The sequence below is a fragment of the Saccostrea echinata genome, unplaced genomic scaffold (assembly GCF_033153115.1).
Source record: "Saccostrea echinata isolate AGI-Se365-2 ecotype Australia unplaced genomic scaffold, CSIRO_AGI_Sech_v1 ptg000001l, whole genome shotgun sequence".
Classification (NCBI taxonomy): domain Eukaryota; kingdom Metazoa; phylum Mollusca; class Bivalvia; order Ostreida; family Ostreidae; genus Saccostrea; species Saccostrea echinata.
Window position 1 is genome coordinate 32,759,356 of NW_026889750.1, and position 27,948 is coordinate 32,787,303.

A 27,948-nucleotide genomic window follows, 5' to 3' on the forward strand; every position below is an offset into this window, starting at 1 on the left:
TCAATACCCAGAAAGAATATAATATTTTCTATGACCAAGCATTGCTAACTTATATGCAATTTTGAAAATGGCTAACGCAATTCAACAAACATTTAGTTGATTTATTGATATGTTAAGTTAGTACGTATACATGCATTTTGAATAAATAAAAATACGAAATATCTGCATTTTTTTTGTTTTGGACAAGTCCTGCCCATTTTTAAAAATCGAACTTTAGTGTAGCCACAATTGCATTTTTAAAACGTTTTACGTTAATTTATTTTGTAAGATTCACGGTGGTGATTTTTTTTTTAAGAAACTAAACATGTCTTTCAGTCTTACAAAATAAGATGAAATCAAATAGTTTTAGTTCTTGAGGTACCCCTCATTAATCCGCCTGAATATGTTTGAAAACTCAATATAATTACTGCTGTAACATCTGATGCTACATTTTTTATGCCCCGGGATCGAAAGATCCCGGGGGTATATTGTTTTTGTCCTGTCTGTCTATTTGTCTGTCTGTCTGTTGTCAACTTTAATCTTGCCCATAACTTTTGATTGGTTGGAGCTATGACTTTCATATTTCACATGTGTATTCCTTGTGACAAGACCTTTCTTTGGGTACCATCATATTTGAACTTTTGACCTTGACCTTGGAGTTTGACCCACTTTTGCAAAATTTTATGAGACTTTAACCATGGCCATAACTTCTGAATAGTTGGTGCTTGGGATTTCAAACTTCACTTGTGTATTCTTTGTGACAAGACCTTTCTTTGGATACCAACAACTTTGACCTTTTGACCTTGGAGTTTGACCTACTTTTGAAAAACTTTAACCTTGGCCATAACTTTTGAACAGTTGGTGCTTGGGGTTTCAAACTTCACATGTGTATTCCTTGTGACAAGACCTTCCTCTGGATATCAACCACTTTGACCCTTTGACCTTGACCTAAGAGTTTGACCTACTTTTGAAAAACTTTAACCTTGGCCATAACTTTTGAATGGTAGATGCTAGGGCTTTCATACTTCACATATGTAATCCTTGTGACAAGACCTTTTTTGGATACCAACCACTTTGACCTTTTGACCTTTACCTAGGAGTTTGACCTACTTTTGAAAAACTTTAACCTTGGCCATAACTTTTCAATGGTTGATGCTAGGGCTTTCATACTTCACATATGTAATCCTTGTGACATCACCTTCCTTTGGATACCAACCACTTTGACCCTTTGACCTTGACATAGGAGTTTGACCTACTTTCGAAAAACTTTAACCTTGGTCATAACTTTTGAATGGTTGGTGCTAGGGCTTTCACACTTCACATATGTAATCCTTGTGACAAGATCTTCCTTTGGATACCAACCACTTTGACCTTGATGTTTGACTTTTATTTAAAAAACTTTAACCTTCGCCATAACTTTTGAACAGTTGCAGCTAGGTCTTTCAAATTTCACAGGTATATTCCTCGAGACAAGACCTTTCTTTGGGTATCAACATTTTTTATCTTTTGGCCTGGATTTTGACTTGCATTTGAGAAACTTTAACCTTCGCCATAAGCTGCCATACGGGGGCATCAGTGTTTCACAAACACATCTTGTTTCTTCATAGCATTTGAAACTGTAAAATGCTGATCGGAAACTCTACTTCGTCTCTCGGCACTGGTATTTCGTTGCAGGTAGTTCAACGTTTCAGAGACATGCACCTTTATAGGGGGGCTTTGAACACGGGCGTTTCAACTGAATTTATTGGAAAGCCATTCATTATTTGCAAAGGCATAAATGCAGTAGCGGATTTAATTAATCAAAGTAGTATCACATACATTTTGTCACCAACTATATTATTTTCCGAGTATAAAGACATTTTAGCAAATTTTATTCAATAAATTTTTTGTAATGAAATTTATTCAAATTAGCTTGTCTGACCCCCAACCCCACCCTAAAGCTTGTACATTGAAGCTGATGCAATATTTTTTTCTGAGCGTATAACTGCAGAAGAAATTATTTGAGACACACTATTATTTCAATATTTTAAAGAAAATGAAAGAAAGACAACTTAACTTCGTGCAAACATATTTTTAAAAATTTTCTTGTGACATTGAATCATGAAATTTGTCTTAAGATTTGTCTTAAGATTTCTTCTCCTTGAGATAGTTTTGTGAAACAGCAGCGACAAATCTTATGATTATATCTATTCATATAAGTCAGATCTTAAGATAATCTTAATAATCTATCTTAGGACAAATCTTACGATAGTTTTGTGAAACCTGGCCCTGGTCACTCATAGACAAAATGCAGGTTAGATCTAGCATCCCAAGCAAGTCTGTTAGTGTGCATCCCCTTGACCCATCTTCAATGCAAGTTTGCTCTATGAAGGGCTTAAAATTAAACTGGAATGAACCTGCTCCAAAACCTTTAACTTGGTCACTAATCTGGAAAATGTTGGTCAAATCCAGCATCTGAAGCAAGTCTAAAAGTGTGCATCCCTTGATGCATCATCCATGCAAGTTTGGTCTAGGTTATGGGCTTGAAGTTACATTGGAATGAACCTGCTCCAAAAACTTTAACCTGGTTCACAGCTCATCCAGAAAATTATAGGTCAAATCCATGCAGTATCTGAAGCAAGTCCAGTTATGTATTATCAATGTAAGTTTGGTCAGCAACTGGGCTTAAAGTTACTCAAAAATAAATCTGCTCCAAAAACTCTGAAAACCCTGGTCGCTTATCCAAAAAATATTGAACAAATCCAACATCAGAAGTAAATTTGATTGTGCACATCTCTAGATCCAAAATCCATGCAAGTTTGGTCCATGTAGGGCTTGAAGTTACTTTGGAATGAGCCTGCTCCAAAAACTTTAACCTTGTCACTCATCTGGAAAATGTAGGTCAAATCCAGCATCCAAAGCAAGTCTAAAAGTGTGCATCCCTTGCATCATCCATGCAAGTTTGGTCCAGGTAGGACTTGACGTTAGACTGGGAATGAACCTGCTCCAAAACTTTTAACCTGGTCACTCATCCATAAAATAAAGGTCACGTCCAGCATCCAAAGCAAGTCCAGTATTGTGCATCAATAGATGTATCATCAGTGCAAGTTTGGTCAGCATAGGGCATATAGTTACTAACTTGAAAGTTCCAAGGAACGCATGTGACATCTGCTTTGTAGCTTCATTAAAGGTGTAAATAAATCCAAGAGTTGTCAGCTTTTTATTTACTATAAGCATGATAGAGTTCATGCATTTGCCTGCAAAGGAAAAATGACATCCATGGATAGTATAAGACTGCGATAGAATCTGACAATCAAAGAAAATATTTCCATAACCCTCAAATGAATAATTAAAATGAAATTATATTAATTTCATTTTATTAATATGTGTTTCCAACAATCCTCCAAAAGAGAATTCAGTCTGTCTTTACTGCAATTGTCAGTGCACATGCATGCTAAATAGCATAGTCTAACCTCTTAAATGTCAAAAATATGCTGCATATTGGCACTAAGAACTATTTTGAAAAGTAGGTCAAAGGTCACGAGGTCGGTAACCATGGTAATTTACAAAAGCCATAGTGCCAAGCAATATATGTGCAAAATATCAAATCCATACCTCTTACAGTTCTTGAGATATAGGGTGTAACAGACGGACAAACAGACAGATGCCGGGTAAAGTGATCCCTTAGTGAAGCTCTGCTCTGCAGGCAACACAAAAAAAATGAATGCTCAAAATACTTTAACCTGGTCATTATGAATCTGCTCTAAAAACTTTCACCTGGTCACTCATCCTGAAAATGTAAGATCCAGCATCCCATGTAATTCTGGTAGTGTGCATCCTTAGATGTATCATCCCTGCAAGTTTGGTCGACAGAAGGCTAAAAGTTACTTGGAAATGAGACCTGCTCCAAAACACATAAATTTGGTCATGTTTTGACAAAACCTGACTGGTACAATGAAACATACTAGAAGCATCATCCATGCACCTCTGATCAATGTAGGGCATAGATGTACTTGAAAACAAATCTGCTCCAAAAACTTTAACCTTGGAAGCTGACAGTATTACATAAGCTCCCCAAATTTTGTTTAGTCAGCAAAAAAAAAGTTATACCAAAGATAATATTTCAGAAACATCAAAATCTTTATTTTAAAATATTTTTTTTTCTACAAGGAAACCTCAGATGTGGCAAAAGCTGTAGGAAGAGTAGTTTTAAAAAAAAATGTTTACTGATGAATATCTAGACAGAGGATGGCTAATGGACACTACACCATCAAATAAGCTCTTCCTTCTACAACCAGTAAACAAAAACACATAGTCATTTATTTATGTCTAACACTTTTATTGTCACAATAAAAATTACAAGTTACTATAAAATACAACACCACTGAAAAAGATGTATATCTTTGCTTGACAGGTACAGTTAATATACTGTAATAAAAAAAATCAAGTTATAAAAATTATCAATCTAAACAACCTGTTTTATGCTGTATACAACCAATAATATACATATAGTACAATATGGATATATTAAAATGCTCCATGTCTTTTCAATACAGTAATGCTAACGTGGAGAGATGATTTTCACTGATTACAGAATGAACAGAGAAAGATAAGAACAGTATTGCTGTAAATCTACATTTACAGACCAGTCACATCTCTTTTAAAACATGTTTGTTTATATGTAAATTGAGGACTTCACTAGTTTTCAATATTGTGAATAAATTTACTTTTAATTCAAAACACCTCTGTAACTTAACATTAATGTTCCATTTCCAAGTTTTTGTATTATGAAAACATATTTGTCTACACTTTGCAAAATGATGTAAAATTCAGACAATTCTGTAAAATTCTCAAGCCCCTCTCACCTCCCATTCTTAAAAATGACTGACTTTTGCTACATGTAACTACAATGAAGAGGAAATATTTCACTATACTTGATCAGGGATATATATGACCATTTTTCATGAATTCCATGGTTTAGGAAAAAGCAGGAAAACCGAGTAGATTTACAGCAACGGCATTGAGACTAGGAACACTACTAGACTATACAATGGATTATACATACACAGGGCAAAATGAATAATTCATAAATACTGAAAAACATCTTGAATAAATCAAATCATTAAAATGACAACCTGTAAATAAACAATCTACAAAATCGAATTAAAAGTCATGTAAATTTTGCTTCTGCGAGTGCAACCATTGGTAATAACTGCCAATGTTAAAAACAAATGTTAAGGTCATAAAAGTATAGAAAAATGTTTAATAGAATCATATATTTGAAACAACTGACAATTGAAAGACATTAGAGATGTCAAGAATATAAAGTTTATTTTACATCTAACTGAAAACGTTGGTCTCACTTTATCAATGTGGTCCCAAAATATTGTGCCATACATTGTATTTCAAAATTTTGTTTTGACAAATTTATCAAGTTCAAACAATATCATTCCAAAATATTTTACTTCAAGTATACATGTAAATTATTTTGTTACTTCTATGTTTGTAATACAAAACACTAAATTTAGTATGCTAAAATATTAACTCTAATAAAAGTAAATATATAAAATCATATATAATTCTAATGAAAGTTCTTTTTGTAGCAGAATAAAATACACAAAAACCTAGTTAATTCCAGTCCTTTTCCTATGTTATGTGTTTACATTTCTTTTATATAGAACTGGAAAAAATATCACAATAACATATGGCTTTTGTAAAATCAAATCCCATTTCACTATATAAATATCTGCAACATACTAATATTACTTCTACAAACTAAACATCATTATGCACAAATTAACAGAAAGATTAAAAGTCAACGAAATGTGGTTTTTATTTTCTGGATGCTGAGGCTATATTAGCTGGTGGCTTTGATATGACTCACTAGTATGACATCAAAATAATACGAACATTGCATAAGCAAGAATATATACAATAAGGAATAGCACATTAACTACAAAGTTACATGTGAAAATGGAAACTATTCTACAATAGAAACTATTCTACAGGGCATAGTCAATGATCCTAATGAATGAATCATATTTACATTTCTAACAGACAACATGTAAAAGTTGGAAAATTTACAACAAATGAAAGTTTGTCATCAATGATCATGAATCTATCAATACATTTCTGTCCAATACATGAATTCTGTGAATGATTAGTACAAAATCTAAAACATTCCAATCCACCTCTGCTCAGATCTTGTTCAACATAAGTAACACATGTAAAGACAGGTTTAAAAAAAAAAACTTGTCTCTTGAAAGTTTCCATAATGTTTTCTAAAACAAAGATACACATGTACATTTATGAATATTACTAAATCTTTTCATACAATTAATGGTTTATCCTGTTGTGTAAAATTAGGTTTGTTACATGTATATGAATGTAAAAAGAAGTTGACTCTTACTTTGTAGAAATGTTAAATACATGTATATTTTGAGCACAAGTACAGTGTTCATTTTGACTTTTCCTAGGAGTACCTACCAATAGGTAATAGTGTACCTATTGAGAAAAATATACAGTGTATGTTGCACCTGTGAAACAACATTTATTGCACATCCCTTCTTAAGAAAAAGATTCATGATAGACATAAAAATACAAATAAACACTCAAACATGAGACTCACCAACAAGTTATACTCATCAATGAGTCAGATATAACATACGTTTACATGCATTGAAATGAATTTAAAATTTTCTTTTTAATACAAAAATAACAAATAGTAGTGCATCAATTAATAGCTGTCATGTTCTTATCAAACCTTCCAACGACTAGGTACAAATTATCAAGGAGATATCACACAAAACAATTACATACAATAAAGTTTTTATCAAGAAATTACTACCTGTAATAGCCTTGAGAGACAGAAAAATTCCAAAGACAATCAATTTTGACATGATCAAGTACAGCCATTACATCTATAACTCTTTAAATTCTCCATAAAAAAGTGTTTAGATTTGTCAGTGAGATAATTTAATAGATTCATTACCTATAAATGCTGATCTGAACTACTGTATTAAATGCATCCAAATGAAGACTCACATTCAGGAATGCTAGCTTTAAAGCTGGTGCAGCAATTTGAGATGGAAGCCAGATTGAAGATGGTGTGATCACTGGTTTCACATTTACATGTAAGGCCAAATAAAAAAATATGTGTGGTTCCGGTTACCCGACCGTCTCTATTTTATACCCCCGACCCTAACCTTTTTTTTTTTGGCAATTTTCATATTTTTTCCGGAAATTTTCCCCGATTTCCATCAATGGCTCTGCTTTAAGTTTTAGCAATGATGGCCTCCTTGCACAACATAGTGCAAGTGTTTAATAGTGTTAAATCCAAAGCAAGCTAGCACGTAGGTGTGACCGTGTCCCCTACCAATATTGACTAGTACAGTGTATATTATCACACTACATCTAAATGTCATTTGCAAAGCAGTAATAGGTATTATTTAGAAAATTAAGAAAATCATTTTGTGGGGAAAAAAAAAAAAAAAATCCCTACCTACCTACCCTAATTTTTTTGGAGGTGTAACCGGAACCACACATATTTTTTTGTTTGGCCTAAGTGATGTGCTGGTTCGGTGCTGATGATTTTTATGACATGACTGTTGGTTATGATGACATGATTGCAGTGTTCTTCATTTAGTTATTGTACAGATTGGCATAGGGTCCTGTCCCTCGTGTTGGATAAGGGGATTTCTCTTGACATCTGGCCATTTCATAAACTACATCATCGTTATTTGCATCATATGGTGTGTATCTGCTGTTATATAGGTGAAGCAACACAGAGGCCAAAATAATACCAAACAGCTGGAAATAAACACAAAAACATTCATTACTACAGTACTTTATTAGTAGTGTGGAATCATTTTAATTTGGAAGGTGGGGGGATGTTTATGAGCAATCAAAATTTTACTGGTTTGTGGGGATATTTCATGGATAATATATATATACATAAGATTTCTTGAGCTGCTATGTTGAAAAAGTCAAGGTTCATGGGGATGTAGAATTCGTGGGTAAGGATGACCCACGAAATCCATGAATATTGGTCTCCCAAGGTAAATGAAGATTCCACAGTATAAAGTGTAGTGATATCATACTTGCATGAAAAAATTAAGTCTTGAAAAAATAAAAATACCTTCAGATGAAGTGAAAACTTTATAAGTTGTTCTTACAAGTTTAAATTTGTTAAAAATTCATATTCATTTCTTCCAAAAACATCTTTTTCTCTTTAAGCCCATGTTTCTTATTTAATTAATGGTTTGTTAAATCAAATCAGTTCATGAACATCCAAAATGTGAATTGAATTGAACATATTTTATTGACAAAGAGTCAAAAGGACTAGACAAAAGTTCAAAAACTTAGATAGTCTTCTCCTAATACAACATTTTGTAAAATTGCCAAAATAAAATACATGTATATATATGGTCTACTACACATACATAGTAGTAATAGGAAGAAAATAAGATCTTTAAATGTACAAATATAGATTTACAATGGGAAAAAATTAAGCTTTTTTTTGAAAAGTGACCACATTCATTTAGAAAAGTTTGAATAATCTTAAAAAGTTCAGCATTATGTTCAATAGTAAGAGAATCATCACATCCAAAATGTATAGCCCTCACAATTATCAATATATGAAGTATCCACTATCCCACAATTGGCATCTGTTTCGAGTAATTTTCAGTAAACAAGCATGGATGTTTTATATGGATTGAATAACATATGAGAAAAATATTGGACAGAGGAAAGAAAATATAAGATTACCTGACAAGCTAGTACACCTATGGCCACTCCTGCAGCAATCCCTAAATTTTCTTTGAAAAATTTGACTACTGCTTCATTGCAAGGCTACAGTAAAAAGAAAATAGACTGAAATAAATTCCTACATTTTCAATCATTAAATATTGCAATTTATCCATTGATATTTTTACAAACATGTTACTTTCTCAGTGAAAATAACAAAAGTGTTATTTTCACAGTTAAAATAACAAATTTGGGGCAAAACTCTTCTTCATTTCAAGAAGTGTATTAAAGAAAATATGATCCATATGGATAGCAAGAGTGAATCCCTAAATTCTTGCTTAAAACCATGTTTACAATTTTCAGTTGCTCGTGTGACTTCAATACCCCTTAGCTATAATTTCTCCACGGCCTATGCCACTGCATAACAAAAAAAAAAAACAAACAAACATATTGTTGTCCCGCCCTACCCCCATGCAGGGGTCATGATTTGAGCAATTAAGAATCTACACTACTTCAAGATGCTTTCATATAAGTTTCGGTTTTTCTGGCCCTATGGTTCCTGAGAAAAAGATTTTTAAAGTTTTCCTATATATTTCAACGTTAAAATTGGATTCCCTTTTGTGGCCCCGCCCTAGCCAAGGGGGTCATGATTTGAATAATCTAGAATCTACACTACCTCAGGAAGTTTTCACATAAGTTTCAGCTTTTCTGGCCCAGTGGTTCTTGAGAAGAAGATTTTTTAAATATTTTTCTACATATTTCAATGTAAAACTTGGATTCCCTATTGTGGCCCCGCCCTACCCCTGGGGGTCATGATTTGTATAATTTAGAATCTACACTACACTACCCCAGGATGCTTCCACATAAGTTTCAGCTTTTCTGGCCCAGTGGTTCTTGAGAAGAAGATTTTTAAAGATTTTTTCTACATATTTCAATGTAAAACTTGGATTCCCTATTGTGGCCCGCCCTACCCCTGGGGGTCATGATTTGAACAATATAGAATCTACACTACCCCAGGATGTTTCCACGTATGTTTCAGCTTTTCTTGCCCAGTGGTTCTTCAGAAGAAGATTTTTTAATGACCCCACCCTATTTTTGACTTTTCTTGATTATCTCCCCTTGGAAGAGGGCTTGGTCCTTCATTTTTATAACTTAAACTCCCCTTTACCCAAGGATGCTTTGTACCAAGTTTGGTTAAAATTGGCCCAGTGGTTCTTGAGAAGAAGTTGAAAATGTGAAAAGTTTACAGATGGACGGACGGACAGACAGACGGATGGACGGACGGACGACGGACAATGGGTGATCAGAAAAGCTCACTTGAGCTTTCAGCTCAGGTGAGCTAAAAACCAAATAAACCGTATAAATAAAAAGAAAATTTTTGTAGTTGGATATGAAATTCATTTCACACGTGAAAAAAAGAATATTTCATTATTTTTTACAAGTGCTTTGAACCCGTGAAAATATGCAAACATCCTGCCTCACTCCTGAAATAAATTCAATATTCAACTACATGTACAGGATATAGAGGTTATGATTTAACTTTAACCTTTGGGCTTTTTTTTTAAAAATACAATAAACAAATGAAAGAGTTCAACTATATTGAACAAAACGTTTATGTGTGTGTTTGGGGAGGGGGGGGGGGGGGGGAAGCTGCCTTCAAGAAAAAAATCTCTAAACTAACTTTAAAGCAAGATTGTTCTCTAAACAAGAGGCCCTTGGCCTTCATTTTTATAATTTAAACTCCCTTTCACCCAAGGATACTTTGTACTAAGTTTGGTTAAAATTGGCCTAGTGGTTCTTGAGAAGAAGTTGAAAATGTGAAAAGTTTACAGACGGACAGACAGACGGACGCACGAAGGACAACTGGTGATCAGAAAAGCTCACTTGAGCTTTCAGCTCAGGTGAGCTAAAAATTGCTTTGCTGTTCTTCAGTAGAAGACTTTTTAAGATTTTTCCTATACATGTACATTCCTAAGTAAAACTTTGATCACACATTGTTGCTGCACCTTACCATTGGAGGTCTTGATTTGAACAAACTTGAATCAATACTACCTGAGGATGCTTCCATATACACATGCAGGGCTTTCAAAAAGATAAGAAACAGGTGGTACTTTAACAAAAATAGGTGGTACCTTGTGGAAGCAATTTTAATTGTATGTTATTGAATTTTTCTCCAACAAATATTTTGGCTAGTAAAATCATGATTTCAGCTGGGCAGATTTTGAAAGGCCCAAATATGACTAATCATACCTTTGCTGTTCTTGAAATAAAGATTTTAAATTTTTTTCTCCATATATTCCTATGTAAAACTGATCGTCCATTGTGGCCCCATTCTAAGTCTTGATTTGAATAAACTTGAATCTACACTATGTTGGGAAGCTTTCACTTAAGTTTCATCTTTTCTGGTCCAGTGGTTCTTAAAAAGAAGATTAAATGACCCCACCAAATTTTCACTATTTCTTAGAATTATCTTCCCCTAGAAGAAGGTGTAGCCCTTCATTTGAAGTTTTGAACAAATTTGAATCCCCTTCATCCAAGGAAACTCTTTGCTTTTTCGCAAGTTTTTGATTCAGTTTTTCAGTATGTTTATTTAATATCACTTTTTTCCTCCGTTCTTGTAAGAAGCCATAAACCTTCATTGTCATACTTAAAAGTTGAAGATGACAATGTAAAAAGCTAACAAACAACACATGACAGACAGTCAAGTCACTTGAATGAGCTTGATAAGAGTCTGATGGGACTTACTGTTTTCCATATCTTAGGGTTGACATTACTACAGACAAGTGGATTTTGACCAGACAGTTGATCCATGCAGATGGGACAGGTCTGATAAGCAGTATCTTGTGTTTCTTTGTTCCTGTCATAGTAATTACAGCAGCTGAGTGGAGCTATGTTGTCCTGTGTATAGCCTATGTTCTCATTAATCTGAAGGTTGTTACTCCAGTCAGAGTTCTTGTAATCTGTGTAGCCTTGTCCACCACAACACTGAAGCTGTAATACATAAATAAAACATAAATACCAATGAAAAAGTATCAACAAGAGAAGTTTTGCATAGCATACAATACAGGTAAGTTTCTTCTCTGCTGTTTGTCTATCTCAGACATATTTCAGAATGTTTTGAACAGATGCTGAGATGCAATTTTCAGTAAAAGGAGTGTCTTACAAGTATATTGGATCATGATACTATGATTTAGATATATTGGGCCAAGATACTAATTAAAAATTAATCATTTAGATATGGCCATGTGGGGCCATGGCACAGTTATTAAGATATAGTGACAATCAATTCTCATTATTCTTGACAGATACACAGGTGAAGAATTTGAATTTTGCTAGATATTCTTTGGGGATTAAAGTATGTACTATAATTTGGTGATCTGTTAGATTGAAACACTGGCTAATACATGTGTAACAGGAAATTGGAAAATGTATGGCTGGACCGTGAATTGAACCTGGGACCCCTGCATCACTGGTAAGATGCTCTACCCACTGAGCTACCCAGGCTGATATCCACTGCCCAAACTCCTCTCTCAGTAAATTGTCTTTGCCCTGGAAGATAAAACCCAAGTTCTTATTTGCCCCTGGCAGGACTTTCACCTGCAAGTCCAGGGGTGGTCATCGGCACCAAATTATGTAGCAGAAGAGGAAAAAAATGTATGGCTGGACTAAGAATAGATTCAGGGACCCCTGCATCTAGTCAGGTGCTCTATCCACAGAGTTACCCAGGCTGATATCCACAGCCCAAACCATCACACATGTATAACTTAGGGAAATCGACTACAGCTCCACATTTTTGTTTCGTTTTTCATACCTCACTCTGCATAAAATCAAGGGCCCGAGTCACCACTGTGTTTTTTCCATAGTTATTTGGAACAATCGTCACAAAGGTATTCTTCAGCTTTATTTCAATCTTAAACAAACAATATAAGTTGCTTTGAATCATATATATATAAAATACAAATACTTCTTCTGCATTATTAAGATATCATGACTAAATATTTCAATGTTCAAAACAATCATATTTTGTCAAGCAATATCACCAGTTTGACTATCTTTTATATCTACATATTGTCAACTTGAATGTTACTCCACTTCTTTTGCTTATTAAGGACATACGCAAAGTAATTTGAACTTTATTGTCTTTTTCCCTGGAGTTGAAGAGTTCCAATACTTGAGTGAACTGTGTGCTACATTTTAATGTCTATATTTGCTGTTGTACACTTCTTCTAAAACAAGTTTGCATGAACAAAACATCTAGAATATATGTTTAGTAATTTTTGTATATTTTTCTTTGAATTATACAAGAATTTTCATCAACTGATATCTTTTCAAAACCCCTGGTAATACATGCTGATTTTTTGTCTATGAACATCTGATGGTACTATAATCTTAAATTAAGAATATCTTGAAAAATTATCAGTAGGTAAGGTACGTTGCGTATGTCCTTAAAGATAAATCTACAGTAGATCATCAATTTTCCGTGACATATTATTTTCATGAGATAGTTATTGGTATTAATAAGCAAGGCAAAATTTTCACGAATTTTTATTATAATTGTTGTGTATAATCTTTAATAATACAAATACACCCTAGAATGAAATTTTCAAGAGCAGAAAGTCTCATGTAATTCAGAGAAAATAGATTTCTCATAAATAAAAAGTCATTTACAGTCTGAATATTACCTCATGTCTGTATACATAACACCACACAGTCCCTCCAATGAGAACCAGCATAGACAGGACCAGACAAACCAGATACTGTCAATGTTAAGAATATATAACAATAAAAAAAATAAATAACAATTATAGATCTACAATATTCCTTGTTCGTATAACATTAATTAACTGGCATGTGACACAAAGTTTTCAGTACAAACCACTACCCTATCTTATTCAAGTCAATGAGAGTGCTAATATGGTCAGCAAATGTTAAGTAAGTTCAAAATCAGATAGATTTAGATTAGATATTTTTGCCAATGACCAATACAGTAAAACTCATTTAGTACAAACACGGATATAGTGAATTCACGGATACAGTGAATTTTTCTTGGATCCCCAGCTATATAAATTTCATGAATTTCTTTTACGGATACAACGAATTACAGATATAGCGAAGTAATTTCACAGGTCCCAGTGACTTCGTTATAACCGAGTTTTACTTTTTACCAAATGTCTTGCTGAAACAGAACTTACAATGATAAGGAGACACTTCCAGTTTGGTTTAATGGCTCCAATGATTCCAATGAGGCTGTACACGACCATGAATCCACCTGCTGCCACAAACACGTAGATGACATACTTGGACTGTTTAAGGTCATCTGATGCAGCCTGGTACTCATTCACAAAGAAATCAACCAATAGCCAGAGAGAAAAACCAAATATTGCTCCACCAATCAACTGCAAGGAAATACAAATGGTTTAAACACGTTAAATAAGGTTGTCAATATTTGACTTCCTTCAAAATCAATAAATTAACATTTGGTCATTAATATGGTTTTTAATTTAGAAATGATGAAGAAGCAAAATCGAATATTTGTACATGATCTAAAAATCACCAAAAAAAATTAAAAAAAATAAATAAATAAAACCATAAAATGACTGTAGAAAATATCTTGAAAGTTAAATAATCTATATGAAAACAGGATCAAGGCTCATTGGGCCTTACAGATGTAAATCCCTCAGCAATATAACTCTTGACTTCAATAAACTTAAGACTGTCATATGTATCATATACATGTAGTTAAAACCTTCTATAGTACGTACTTTACAATTTTCATGCTTCCATCTATGTATTATGATATTTGTTCATCAGAAAATGACAAACACTTGATATTTTGAAAGAAACCAGATCTCTTTTAAGTGTTAATCCTTTAAAAAATGTTTACTGACTTAATATTAACTATAAAAGCATTGTGACACACATTGCAAAGATGCTACCAGATACTTTTAACTAATTCAGTTGTACATGTATACTGTCATGAAAAGATATTTTAAATCTGACCACATCTCAAAACAAAAAACAAAAAAAGAAAAGAAAAAAAAATGCACTTTAATATTTCTTTTAATAGTTTTGTATGACATAAAAATTTAAGGCGTGTAGCAGAAATATTTGGATAATTGTTTATAAAATGAAAATTCTTAATAAAAAAAAGGCTTTAACAATGCTTTTATAATTTTTGCACCACAATGGCCAGTAAGACAAGTTGGTTAAGTTATAATGTAAGAATTGAAGCATGTTGACCTCCAAGCCAAGGGAAAAAACTCTTGCTGAATTCACTTCTATTGAAAACAATCTATTCCTCATACTATAAAAAATTTCAATGAATAGTAATAATTTTTTAATTTCCCCTATATACAAATATATATATTGACTATGTTTTTCAGTGTCTGTTAGTGTCACTGTTTTTTCACTGACTAAAAAGCATATTATTTTTTGTGAATTGTTTGACTTAATTGCCGATTGATTATTAAATAACCTAATAAAGGGATAGACATGCAACCTTAATCAATAAAAGAAATACAATATGACATCACCAGGTAACTGTATTTCCTTGGAGAAGCATATCTAGCAGGAATCAACACTTATAATAGCAATAGTACAGCAGCCAGAGGCAAGTAAATTTTGTCCCTCCTCCCCCAACATATTTAAAATACAATGTAAGACCTTGAATTTCCAGTGTTGTATTATACCTGCCCTGGGGGCGATTTTCTCAACATCTGAATCTACAAGATGTCCCATTTTACAATTTCAACTATATATTTAAAGTTTTCCTAATCCTGAACAATGTAACCTTGTTTCTTTGAACAGACGTGCCATTCATGATTGTGCAATAAAATCACAAAGATCAATATCTTTTCTAACTATGCATATGGAAATAGATTATTTAATACAAAGACCTGATTTTCCTCTTCATGAAATCACTGAATATAACATAATAGCTTTATTGCTCTGTCATAAAACTGCCACCTTCTAGTAAACATGTTATAATACAGTGTATACACTTGATACCTTACTTATAGATGTTTAAAGACATTATAATGCTACTATTGTCAAATTATTCATTTAACAAATATTATCTTCTTCAACTGCATGTGCATAAGGCTATTTTGAAATTTAAAAAAAAATTATGTGTAATTTACATTTAATTATTCTTCTGTATTTTAATGTCAGCCAATTTTAAAGCAATATGAGCTGCATTTTTGAGAATTTAATTTTGATGCTAAAATGTGCTATTTTGATAATTTTTTTTAATGTAATATGAACCTTTTTGATCAATTTGACTTAAATAAAGTATTAAATTGTTTCAGAAGAAAGACTCCTGTACAATCAAATGTATAGTATCAATATTGTACAGGACAACAATACAACAATAATGTAATTCTGCTTCAATCAAAGCTTTATAATAGTTCTTCCATTGCAAATATGAACAACAGAAATTTATAAACTTTCTTTTTTTCTGTCATTGAAATAGTTAATTGCAATTTTGCAACAAAAATTTCCGACATCAAAGTTGAAGCTCATATTGCTTTAAAATAATTTCAGAATAATACAACTTTTTGATAACTGAATAGACTACCGTATTTACTTGCCTATAAGTCGTTTTTTTGGGAGCTAAACTTTAGTCCAAAATTCTTTATCCGACTTATACGTGAGTTATAAAATGATTGGTATTTTAGCGGGTCAAACCCTCTATTTAAGCTTATAAAATACAACCGACTTATAGGCGGACCGACTTATAGGCGAGTATATATGGTACTCGTGATGAAAAATCATTAAATCATAACATTGTTCAAATCTAAATTTAGTAGCAATCTATCAAATTTGATCATGATAAGGATCCAGTATCTACAGTTTTTCCCAAATGTCCAAAGCTGCACCTCAACACTGTATGGTATCAAATACAGTTGAACTTCAATATCTTGAACACTGATATCTCAAATACCATGAACATGTCAACGTGATTTGAAAGTCCTTAACGCTTATGCTTAGTTTTACCCTGGATATCTCGAATCCTCAGATATCTCGAAGTACCGGGTATTTTCTTTGTCCCATCGAGTTTGAGATAATGAGGTTTGACTGTATTTTATTCACTGAACAAAACAAATATAAAATAAAGCATCTAGGTGCTATTACACACATGGCATGCTTAATGATGCAAAATACAAGTTAACTGTGAATAAGTTGGCAATGGAGCAGTGTTCCAATTAGACCCAAATTGTAATCATCATGATCTAAAGATATACAGTACATGATATACATATAATCTAGATTGCTCTCAGAAGTAATTTGCAAATTATTTGCATTTGATATCATTTTGGTCTATGGACTATAGTCTATACATGTTAAATCACAGATTTTTTTTATGTGTTTGCTGGCAAGGATGCTCCCAGAAAAAAAAGGACTCCATAAAATCAATACTGTGATCTTACTTAATCTAGTGGAGAATGTTTTTTTACCAATAGAGGCATGAAGAGACAATTATCATGGCTCAGGGAGACTCCTAGTATCCTTACATAAAGAGACAATAGACAAAATATGAAATATTTCATTATAAGGAAATTATATGGGAAGAAGGTTTATATATTCTTGTCTGCTTCAAGTGCAGTTGACTCAAAATGACAACTGCATGCAGAGCAATATATAATTAATTACTGAGAATTTTTCCACACTACATCTTATATTTGATGAGAAATATGTTTCATAGTTCCTGTCAAAAATTTAATGAATGATCGTCCACTAAGCCATTCCTTACTATCTTCAATTTGCTAAAATCCTAAAACACTTAACAGTCAAAGAAATCCGTACCAAGAACAAATGGAAACAATACGGCACCCACTTGTCAAGCTTAAGAGGTGTACTTGTAAGCAATGTGTGTTTTAATTGTTTCTTCTGCAGCTTCCTGCAGGGAGTGCTTTAGGTTTTTTCTTCAATATCCACTTTATCACCATTCTGCATTCTCACATTAGTGCTTGTGTGGTGAGCAAGCAGCTGGATAATGTTATGTTTCCTCTCCAGATTTCAGTTTTTTTATCTTTCAAAATAACAAATATTTTTAGATATCAAAAAATCTTAATGAATGCATGAAAAGAGATTGCATCAGCTTGGTGCATATACCTTCACAAGATGTTAATGTATCACATTACATCATATGCTTTGATAATATAACATGAACATATCGAATAAATTAAAATTTCAATTTTAACAAAACGATTAACATTCCTTCATGTAACTTATATAACATAATATATAGGATAAAAAAAAATAAACTTGATTTGCAAAAAAAAAATTTCCTAGCAATGTCTGAAGAATCTTCCAAAGATGTCTTCTGATTATTTACTGAGCATCACACTACTGACACAAAAATTGATTTTGTTCTCTCAGAAACCTACAGTTATTGGATATTCCATAATGAAAAAAAATCACCAACATTATCTTGACTGAAAAACTATCACTGGTTTCAGGAATTAATGGAGTACATCTTTACTCAAGCATGAACTTGCAGAATAGAGCAGATCTCACACGTTTCAATTGATTTTTCACCTTCATTTTGAGTACTTTACTTTTCTATGCACCTAGCTAAGCTGGGACAATTTGTCATTTTAAAATTAATGTGCTCAATCAAATTCACTAAAACTGAAGCACTTTCGCTATTTATATACATGTATTTAAATAGATATGTACATATGAATACCTTGTATTCTTGGAATATTACATCAAATAAATCAATTCAAATTACATTGATTGTGGTTATAGCTACTCTAAATGTACATGTATTGCAAATGGAATACATTAATCGGTAGATGTTATGTCTCATTATCATGATTATACATTACAATAGTGAAGTATAAATACATGTACATAAGTACAATCTTAATACATCTATATAGCCCTAATTGTTGCTTAATTGCATACTTCATAAAGTTAATGTAGTTTTGGCTGGAGACTTTCTCTATTTCATGTAATGCTTAATGGATAATTATTTTGCCAGTTTTTATTTTAGAGATGAGCAGTTTCTATTTTATATACATCATGTATATCATTAGGTCCTCCACACTTGAGGTGCAACCATGCATTTTTATAACTCATTCAGTTTTATAGGGTTTTATGACAGTCAAAGTTTCCACAAATTTAATTCTATTTATCATCAGGATGCCTTAAACCTAAAAACTGTAAATTTATTAAATATATATATATATAATTATATATATCTCATATATGTATAACGTACATGTAAGTTACATGTATGCACTAGCTGCCAAGTTTCTCATATTAGTTAAAACTTAAACAAACAGGACTGTGCTAATTAGTAATTACCATGTCATTGTTTTGTAGGACTAGGACTTTCTACATATAATAAAATATTATATATGTAATATTCTACTGTTATGTAAACAGGGATCCCTGCATTATTAGTCATGTGCTCTAACCACTGAGCTATCAAGGCCAATATCCATGGTCAATATAGCCCAAACAACAACTTTCTCCCCTCCTTCAATTAACAACCCACATTCTTTTGCCCCTGGTAGGACTTTTTCTTGCAAGTCTGAGGGAAGTCAATGGCACCAAATGTAACAGGAAAGAAGAAAAACTGGACCTAAAATCTAACCCAGATAATCCCTGCACTAGTAAGGTGTTCTAGCCATCAAGTCACCCAGGCTGACACTCCCTGTCCACACAACACAAACCACCACATTCTCAAATCCTTGGCACACAGCCTCTAATGTAATAGGAAAGGAGAAAATTTATAGCTGGACTGGAATCAAACCTGGGACCCCTGCGCAATAATAGTCAGGTACTCTAACCATATGTAACCAGTGAGCGAGAAAATGTGCAGGACCAAACTAGAACTTAAAACCCAGATCCCCTGAATCACTATAGTCACGTCCTCTACCAACTGAGCTATCTTGGCCACCAGCAATCAAGCTGGCCTGACTGCCACATTCCACCCTCCTTAAGGTCTTCACCCCTGAAGACATCAACCCTGGCAGTTCTTACACCTGTCACTTCCAGGGCATGGTCATTGAACCAAATGTAACTGGCAAGGAACGAAAATGCAACAAACCAGAAAAAGATTTGAATGAGGGCCCTCTGAATCACTAGTCAGGAGCTCTACTAAGTTAAACTGAGCTCTCTGGTCACTGGTGGGACTGGTTGATCCTGTCTGACCGCCACACATATATAATGATATATATACAGCCCAAACCACTATTTTTTAAGTTTCTTTTTGAAAGACACCAGACCATTACAGCCATACAACTGTTTTCCTGTTTTGTATTCTTATTGTGTAAATATTTCTCTCATTTTCATTCTGAGTGAGATACAGTCAGGCCATCATGGAAATATGAAAGTATGTCTATTCCTAATTTTTTTGTTAACTTGTGTAGCTTTCAATTTCAGTTCATGAATGCTAATACTCTATTTATCTCAATATGTTGTTGATGTACAAATTCTTAATTCCTTCATTTTACAGTGCCAAAATATACATTAGACAATGAACACTGTGTCTGTTCATAACAGAAAACTTTCCTCTCAGGTTTGCATTTTTTGGACAAAAGCCACACATACATAAAATTCTGTGTGCTTCCTTACTCAAACACTTAAAATCATTAAAAACTCCGGATTTATTTCTCTGTTTTTTTTTTTAAACAACAATTACTTTTTTTATTTGGTTCAATTTATGAACTTTCAATAATAGATCTAGTTTGAATGAAAATTTCGCATGTTGCAGATTTTATGATAATGAAAATAAATGCCAAAACTTTTTTTTTTAATTCACAAAAAAGTACCAGAATGAAAAATGTTAAAAAAAATTTCTATTAATCACGCAGTGTTTGCCATAATGACAAAACACAAAAATATGTCATACTCATAGACAACGGGATTCCCCACTTACCCATATTAATATAGCATCGGTTATGACGAAAATTCTCAAGCACCTAACCCCACTTTCACTGCGGCAGCCCATTCTGAAAATCTTTTGAATCAGTGTCTTTGAAAATACTGTACTTTCTCTGTCACATATTTTTTGTCAATCTTTCTTGTACGACTGCATTTGCTACTTCCGCTGCACTTATTACCCGCAAGGAGGCGTTGTTAGTCATTTTGTCTGGTTCTCATTTTAAGCCTTGGACCAGTTTACCATGTGGCTTTGTTGATATCCGACGGCTGAACTCAGTGTAGTCACTGTAGTGGTTGTAGTGACTAAGTGTATGTACCAGGGACAGAGCTTATTAGTACAGCATGTATACATGTGTAGTATAATGATCAAATCAAATTAATACAAGATGTTTCATAATTCATCATCACATTTTTCACAAAAATATGTTCTTGCATGTGCATAACCATTGAAATTTATTTTTATGTGAATTAATTTTTGCCTGTAAATCAAAACCTCTATTTCAGATTTGTAATGTAATTGACATGGCATTAAAAACTTGGTGCATGAAGAAAGGGTTCTCCTATTCTTGTCTATTTACAATTAGGAGACACCTGTTCTCAGGTAAGAAGGAGTATGAAATTTTAAGTTTCACTTTCCTCCCAAGTATATTGTACAGGCAAGATCTTGTTCATTTACCACAAGTAACTATTACCATTTAACTCCGACATGTAGTGACGGGATCATATGCTAGTGGTATAATTAGGACCTACTACATGTACAATGCCTTTTAAATACATACATGTATCAGTTAATTTGTAGTAGCGTAGTTAATTTTCCGAGGGTAAAATTATGAACTGTATCTATTCAGTATTGTGAGGGTTTCAGTTGATTTTTGATCCTGGATAACCAAATTATTTTCAATCAATTGGGTTTTTGAGGTTCCTTATTTTTGAGCTCTATTGGTCAGAGACCAGAAAAGATTATGCTATAGTAAGGTGTCCTTCGTCTGTCCGTTTAGCTGTCAATCTGTCTGTCTGTAAACAATTTTTCAAAATGCTACCCCTCCTACAGTTTTCATCTCATTTCAATATAACTTGGGACGCAAGTTGAGTATTCTAAGAAAAATTATTATTTTTATCAGTTTTTGATTTTAATGAATGGCGAATGGTGTTGCCAAGGTTACCAAAAATAGAAATTTCTGTGAAATACATTCAAAATGCTAATCCTCCAACAGTTTTGGTCTGATTTCAATAAAACTTGGCACACAAGTAGACTACACTGAGATACGTTACAGTGATTTTTTAGGGCCGATTTGGGGCCGAAATTCGGCCCCAGTCCCAATTGAAAATATGCCTGTACTTTCCCAAAATGTAGTGGAAGTTTTCCCAAAGGAAAACTTACAAAATATTTGATCAAATTCAGTTTGTTTATTGCATGTTTTTCAGTGAAGTTCAAGCAGGTTTTGTTGTTCAGCCATGTTGGATTTCTTCATAATTAGATAATTCATACCACTATTGTTCTTGATGCAAGTAATTAGATAATTAATACCAAGAATAGTCTTGATTTGTTATAACAATTGTTTGTTAAAGTAATACAAAAACAAAAACAAAGCTTTTTGACATACTTTTTAAGTGACTGGGTTTTCTGGGAGATTCCCAATTTAGCCTAATTGACGCTGAAATTCCCAATTCCTAGGGCCCCAACCCCCAGTCCCAAAGTACTGAAAAAAAACACTGTGTTATTGTCTTTATCGTTTTTTTTATTTTGATGAATGATTTTGTCATGGTTACTAAAAATAGAAATTTTTATAAAATATACTTTCAAACCAGTAGAGCAACAGTCTCGTCAGAGATTTCTGGTTTCTGCATTACACTTGTAATAATAATAGTGCTGAAACAAGAGTTTATTTCTACATCTAAAATTTACAGCTCAAACAATCCAGAAACATTATCAGTCAAAGTCCAAAATATGTTGTCATACAAAAATTCTCAGTGGAAAACTGAATCTCCAGATTATCAGCCACAATGGAATCTGCTCAGATTCTGATGTTCAAAATATATCAGACAATAGTGTTGAAGATTTATGTGACAGTCGAAGTCCTAAATCTGTTGAAGACTCATCAGAGGAGGCTAAACATATACCAGTGATGGTTAAGAAGGTTATTGAAGTTCTGAATCCTGGACAAGGAGAGGTAACCAAATTTACACTTTCCTCATACTTTATTTTAGATTATTTCAGTAGTTACTGTGTATTGAAGGAATTTCAGCTTTATATTGCATTCAATTTGAATATTATTTTACAAAACTGTCAGATTAGACTTTAATTATTGCCTTAAATGAAGAAAAAAGATTTTTGGAAATGCTGTTTTGAAATATTTTTTGCTTATTAGGGCCTTGTTTGAAATATGAGAGCCCTATAGGAATCACATTGCCCTGCCGTCTGCTTATCTGTCCTTCAACACTCTTGTTTTGGTAACTCAAACAATTTCTAAAGTAATGTTTTAAAAATTTGTACATTACTTTAAGATTGAAACACCTATAGGATTTGGAGTCAAGTCACTTTGTCTATCTGTATGTATGTATGCCCAGTTGCAAATACATGTAAATAGCAGTTTGATACTTTGTTGGGACAAGATAACTCAAATAGTTTTCAACATGATGTTTTTCAAATTTTTTTCAGAAGTACCTCATGTAAGAGGATTACACCCACCTTTAAATTTAGAGCTCATATTACTTTGTCTCTCTGTCTGTATGAATGTGCCAATGTTATTGTTAATACACAATGACTCAGATAGTTTTCTTAATAAATATTTCAAATTTTATACAGAGTTTACCACAAAAGAAAAGACACCTTTTTAGCTTATCTCAAAGAAGTTGGGGGAGCTTATGTAATACCCTCGGTGTCGGCGTCCCAGGTTAAAGTTTTTTGGAGCAGATTTCTTTTAAGTACTTCTATGCCCTATATTAATCAGAAATGCATGGAAGATGTTTCTAGTATGTTTCATTGTACCAGTCAAGGTTTCAGATGCTGCAATTTCAGCTAAAGAATGACCAGGTTAATGTTTTTGGAGCAGGTTAAAGTTTTTGGAGCTAGTCTCATTCCCAAGTAACTATAAGCCCTATATTGATCAAACTTGCCTGGATTATACATCTAAGGATACTCACTACCAGGCTTGCTTTGGATGCTGGATCTGACCTACATTTTCCAAATGAGTGACCAGGTTTAAGTTTTTTGAGCAGGTCTTTTACTAAGAAACTGTAAGGCCTATCTGAACCAAACTTGCATGGATGATGCATCAAGGGCTGAACACTACTGTACTTGCTTCAGATGCTGGATCTGACTTACATTTTCTGGATGAGTGACCAGGTTAAAGTTTTTGGAGCAGGTTCATTCTTAAGTGACTATAAGCCCTATGTTGACCAACCTTGGATGGATGCACACTACTGGACTTCGCATTGGATGCTGGATCTGACCTACATTTTCTGGATGAATGACCATATTAAAGTTTTTGAAGCAGTTTATTTCTAAACTGACTATAAGCTCTCTGCTAACCAAGTTTGCACTGAAGATACATTTATTGATGCACAATACCAGGGTTGCTTTGGATGCGGAATAAGACCTACATTTTCCAGATGAGTGAACAGGTTGAAGTTTTTGGAGCATATCCATGACCAAGAAACTACAAGACCTACCAGAACTAAACTTGCATGGATGATGCATCAAGGGATGCACACTACCAGAGTTGCTTCAGATGGCTGAATATGACCTGCATTTTCCAAATGAGTGACCAGGTTTAAGTTTTTGGAGCAGGTCCATTACTAAGAAACTATAAGGCCTATCTGATCCAAACTTGCATGGATGATGCATCAAGGGATGAACACTACTGTACTTGCTTCAGATGCTGGATCTGACTTTGTTTTCTGAATGAGTGACTAGATTTAAGTTTTTAGATAAGTCCATTCCCAAGTAACTTCAAGCCCTATTAGACCAAAATTGCATAAATGTTGCATCTAGGGATGCACACTACTAGATTATTAGTTTAGTGTGGGATTTTGCCTTACTTAAAGACAACATTTGTTGAGGTGAGTTCTGTAATCTCTGATTACTTTTGTTTTAATTTTGTGGTCCATCTTTCCATCATTGATTCTTAAACTGAAACGGTTTTCACTGAAACATTTTTAAATTTTGTCCATTAATACTTTACCTTAAGTGAAAGACACCAATAAATTTTGGGGTCGTATAGCTTTGTCTGCCTTTCTGCATGTTATATTTTTGTATATCTATTGTGAAACAACTCAAACAGTTTCCATTGTAACATTTTCAAGTTTTATTCAGAAGGAATTATTAGAAGGACACTTATTTATTTTGTAATCATATAGCTTTGTCTCTTTGTGTATGTAGTTTGTATGTTTTTCCACAAATCTTTAAATATAAATAATAATTCCAACATTTATTTGATTGATTGTATTATGTCACCTTATGTGCTATGTTTTGTTGTAACCAATCCAATGTAAAATTACAGTTTTCACTTTTCTTTCAGACCTTTGACAGTCTTGACAGAAGAGGCCTTTCTGAATGTGTCAGTTTTCTAGATCATTTTGTACTTATGTTCTTGAGAATTTTTTTAAAGTTATTTATCGACATGACCTTTGGAGCTGGGGGACATACAAAGGCTATTTTGACAGAGAACCCTGAAGCCCGAGTGGTATGTGTGGACAGAGACCCCGTGGCCTTCAGCTATGCTCAGGAACTGGCCAAATCTTACAAGTAATTCTGAATTTAATTAGGGGTGAAATGATACACCTCCTTCACGGTTCGATACGTATTGTATAATTTTGTCTCAGTTCGGTTATTTTCGATACGATACATTTTGATAGAAGGAAACTAATTCAACGTTTTTTATGCTTTCTTTTTCTAATTCTAGTCACATATTTTACGAATTTTATTTGCAAATTGACTAGAAGAAATTGATTAAAATTATTTGACTGTCAAAAATTATTTTACAAGCTATCAGTCATCAAAAATTTACGTTTTCTATACTTATTTATACTGAGTAACGTGTTTTACCCTATGAAAAACCCGACTGAATAACGATCCCGACCGAAAAATGAACCGAACCGAAAATCAGAGATTTTGCACCGTGTATCAAACTGAGAAAAAATACTGCGGTGAATTGATACCGCGGTGAACCGTTTCACTCCTAAATTTAATCTATCCTTGTTGATGAACGTAAAATTGATAGCAACAATTTTACCAAGGAAATCACATGTAAAGAGTAGCCCATCTATGCTTAAAATAAGAGGATGTCATTGTTAAAAAAAAATTATGTACCTCCCTGCAACACAATATTTAATAGATAAAAATAAGAGAGAAATTTTCAATCATGATTATACAGATAGCACAGCATATATTAAGCAGGCAATATAATATCTCCTAGATTGTAATCATTCCATAAATATACCCTAATATGATTTATTTACATTTAAAAAAGATGTATTTTGATGACAAGTAAGTTATTTTGCAGAGGAAAAGCCCCCCCCCCCCCCAAAAAAAAAATTATTTTCAAACAAAATGTACATGTCCTGATTATGTATTTAATGTCCTCACATAATGTACAGTTAACAGTCCAAACTTTGCTGAAAACAGAAATGTCAATTGTGTATCTTGACAGGCCAGGTCAGGTGCTACCTTCTTTGGGAAAGTTCTCTGAGGTACCACAAATACTTTACCAACTCGGAATAACCCCTGGATCAGTGGATGGGATTCTCTTTGATGTGGGGGCTTCCTCCATGCAGTACGACCAAAGTAGTCGAGGGTTTTCCCTCAGCAGAGATAGCCCACTGGATATGAGGATGGATCAAGGAAGGTAAGCAAAATGATAATGCATTCTATAAGTCCATGTGAAATACATGTAAAAGGTGCTTGAATAGATTTAACAGTTTTAAAATAAATAGCTGATGACTGTGTGTCAGATTGTTAAATGTTTATATATACAGAGATCCAGATGGTATAACTGCAATGGATGTGGTCAATCACCTCTCTGTGCAGGAACTGAGAGACATTATAAAGAAATACGGAGAGGACTACATGGCTAATCAAATCGCCTATGCCATTGTAGAGGCCCGCTATGTCATGGGAAAAATAACTACCACCAAACAGCTGGCAGAAATCATTGAAAATGTTTTTGAAGAGTAAGAATTTATTTAGTCAAAATGGTGATCTAAGCTACAAAAGTAATAATTTTATAGGAAGAATAAATGCCTGATAGTGATGTCTTACATATACATGTTTGTGATTTGATTTACATGTACCTTGTAAATTTATGTAAGTTTACATTTATTATTTGAATTGGTCTATTTTATTTAACAAGCCTCCAAGCATTAGCAGAAGTACCCAGTAAACTGAACATCTTAATTTAGTGATCAAATTAAATTTATTGAGAAATGCAACAAATGTTGAGAAACACATGTTCTTAATCAATTAAATCAATTTAATACTTTTGTTAATATATATTTAGTTTATCATTACATTTTCTGTGATTTTTTCTATTATAATAGTTCTCCTTTAAAATGTTTTAAAATGAGTATTGTAATTCATAGGAAAATCATGAGGGACAAATTAAATCGGAAGAGCCATGTTGCCACTCGGACATTTCAAGCTTTAAGGATTTTTGTTAATAATGAATTAAATGAAATCAACAATGGATTAGAAATAGCATATCACTATCTAAAACCAGGAGGTGTTTGTGTTGGAATTTCATTTCACTCTCTAGAAGATCGCATCTTCAAGAGGCATTTCCACGGCATTGAGATGGATGAGGCTAAAAACTTGTCAGTGAAGCAGAAATCACGGATGATGAGAGACCACCACCAGAAGTACGACAAGGAACTGATACAGATCATCCTAAAGAGAAGATGGATTCCGGTCAGTAAGAAGGTCATGACCCCTGAGGAGGAAGAGATTCTGAAGAATCCCAGGAGTCGATCAGCCAAACTTAGGGCTGCTATAAAATCTACAGATGTATAAGTACTAAGTCTGTGAGAGCTGATACTAGAATCTGAACTTGTGTGTACACTTTTATTTAGGAATTCTCAGTCTTTATTTCCATTAATTGGTTGAGTTTTTTTCCCAGTCTGTTGTTGGTGACTGTAAAAATCATGATTTTTGTAACCTGCATATTAGGAATCAAGATTTGATTGAATTGGATTAGTTGTTTTAGAAGGAAAAAGATATATGTAAATGCATTGTATTTTGTTTAATTTCTTCAATTTTAGTAATAATCTCATAACAATTTCGACAGTGATTTGTGATTTTAATTGTAATTTAGAAAATTCACCATTAACTTACCATTATTATTTTAGTAATTT

General features: G+C 33.2%; 2 protein-coding genes across 2 annotated transcripts; one reads left to right on the top strand and one right to left on the bottom strand.

The window, feature by feature from the left end:
* Nucleotides 1-4,139: 4,139 nt before the first annotated feature.
* Nucleotides 4,140-20,772, bottom strand: LOC133190129 (tetraspanin-7-like). The gene is made up of 7 exons (XM_061325604.1): nt 20,597-20,772; nt 13,896-14,099; nt 13,386-13,460; nt 12,515-12,613; nt 11,449-11,694; nt 8,725-8,808; nt 4,140-7,767 (listed from the first exon to the last, which is right to left on the bottom strand). Exons 1-7 carry the CDS (start codon nt 20,666-20,668, stop codon nt 7,600-7,602), a joined length of 948 nt encoding a protein of 315 aa, XP_061181588.1. The 5' UTR covers nt 20,669-20,772; the 3' UTR covers nt 4,140-7,599.
* Nucleotides 20,773-21,116: 344 nt separating this feature from the next.
* Nucleotides 21,117-27,873, top strand: LOC133178381 (probable methyltransferase-like protein 15 homolog). Its single transcript, XM_061313115.1, has 6 exons — nt 21,117-21,202; nt 22,510-22,772; nt 25,212-25,348; nt 26,253-26,447; nt 26,578-26,772; nt 27,181-27,873. Exons 1-6 carry the CDS (start codon nt 21,124-21,126, stop codon nt 27,605-27,607), a joined length of 1,296 nt encoding a protein of 431 aa, XP_061169099.1. The 5' UTR covers nt 21,117-21,123; the 3' UTR covers nt 27,608-27,873.
* Nucleotides 27,874-27,948: the final 75 nt, after the last annotated feature.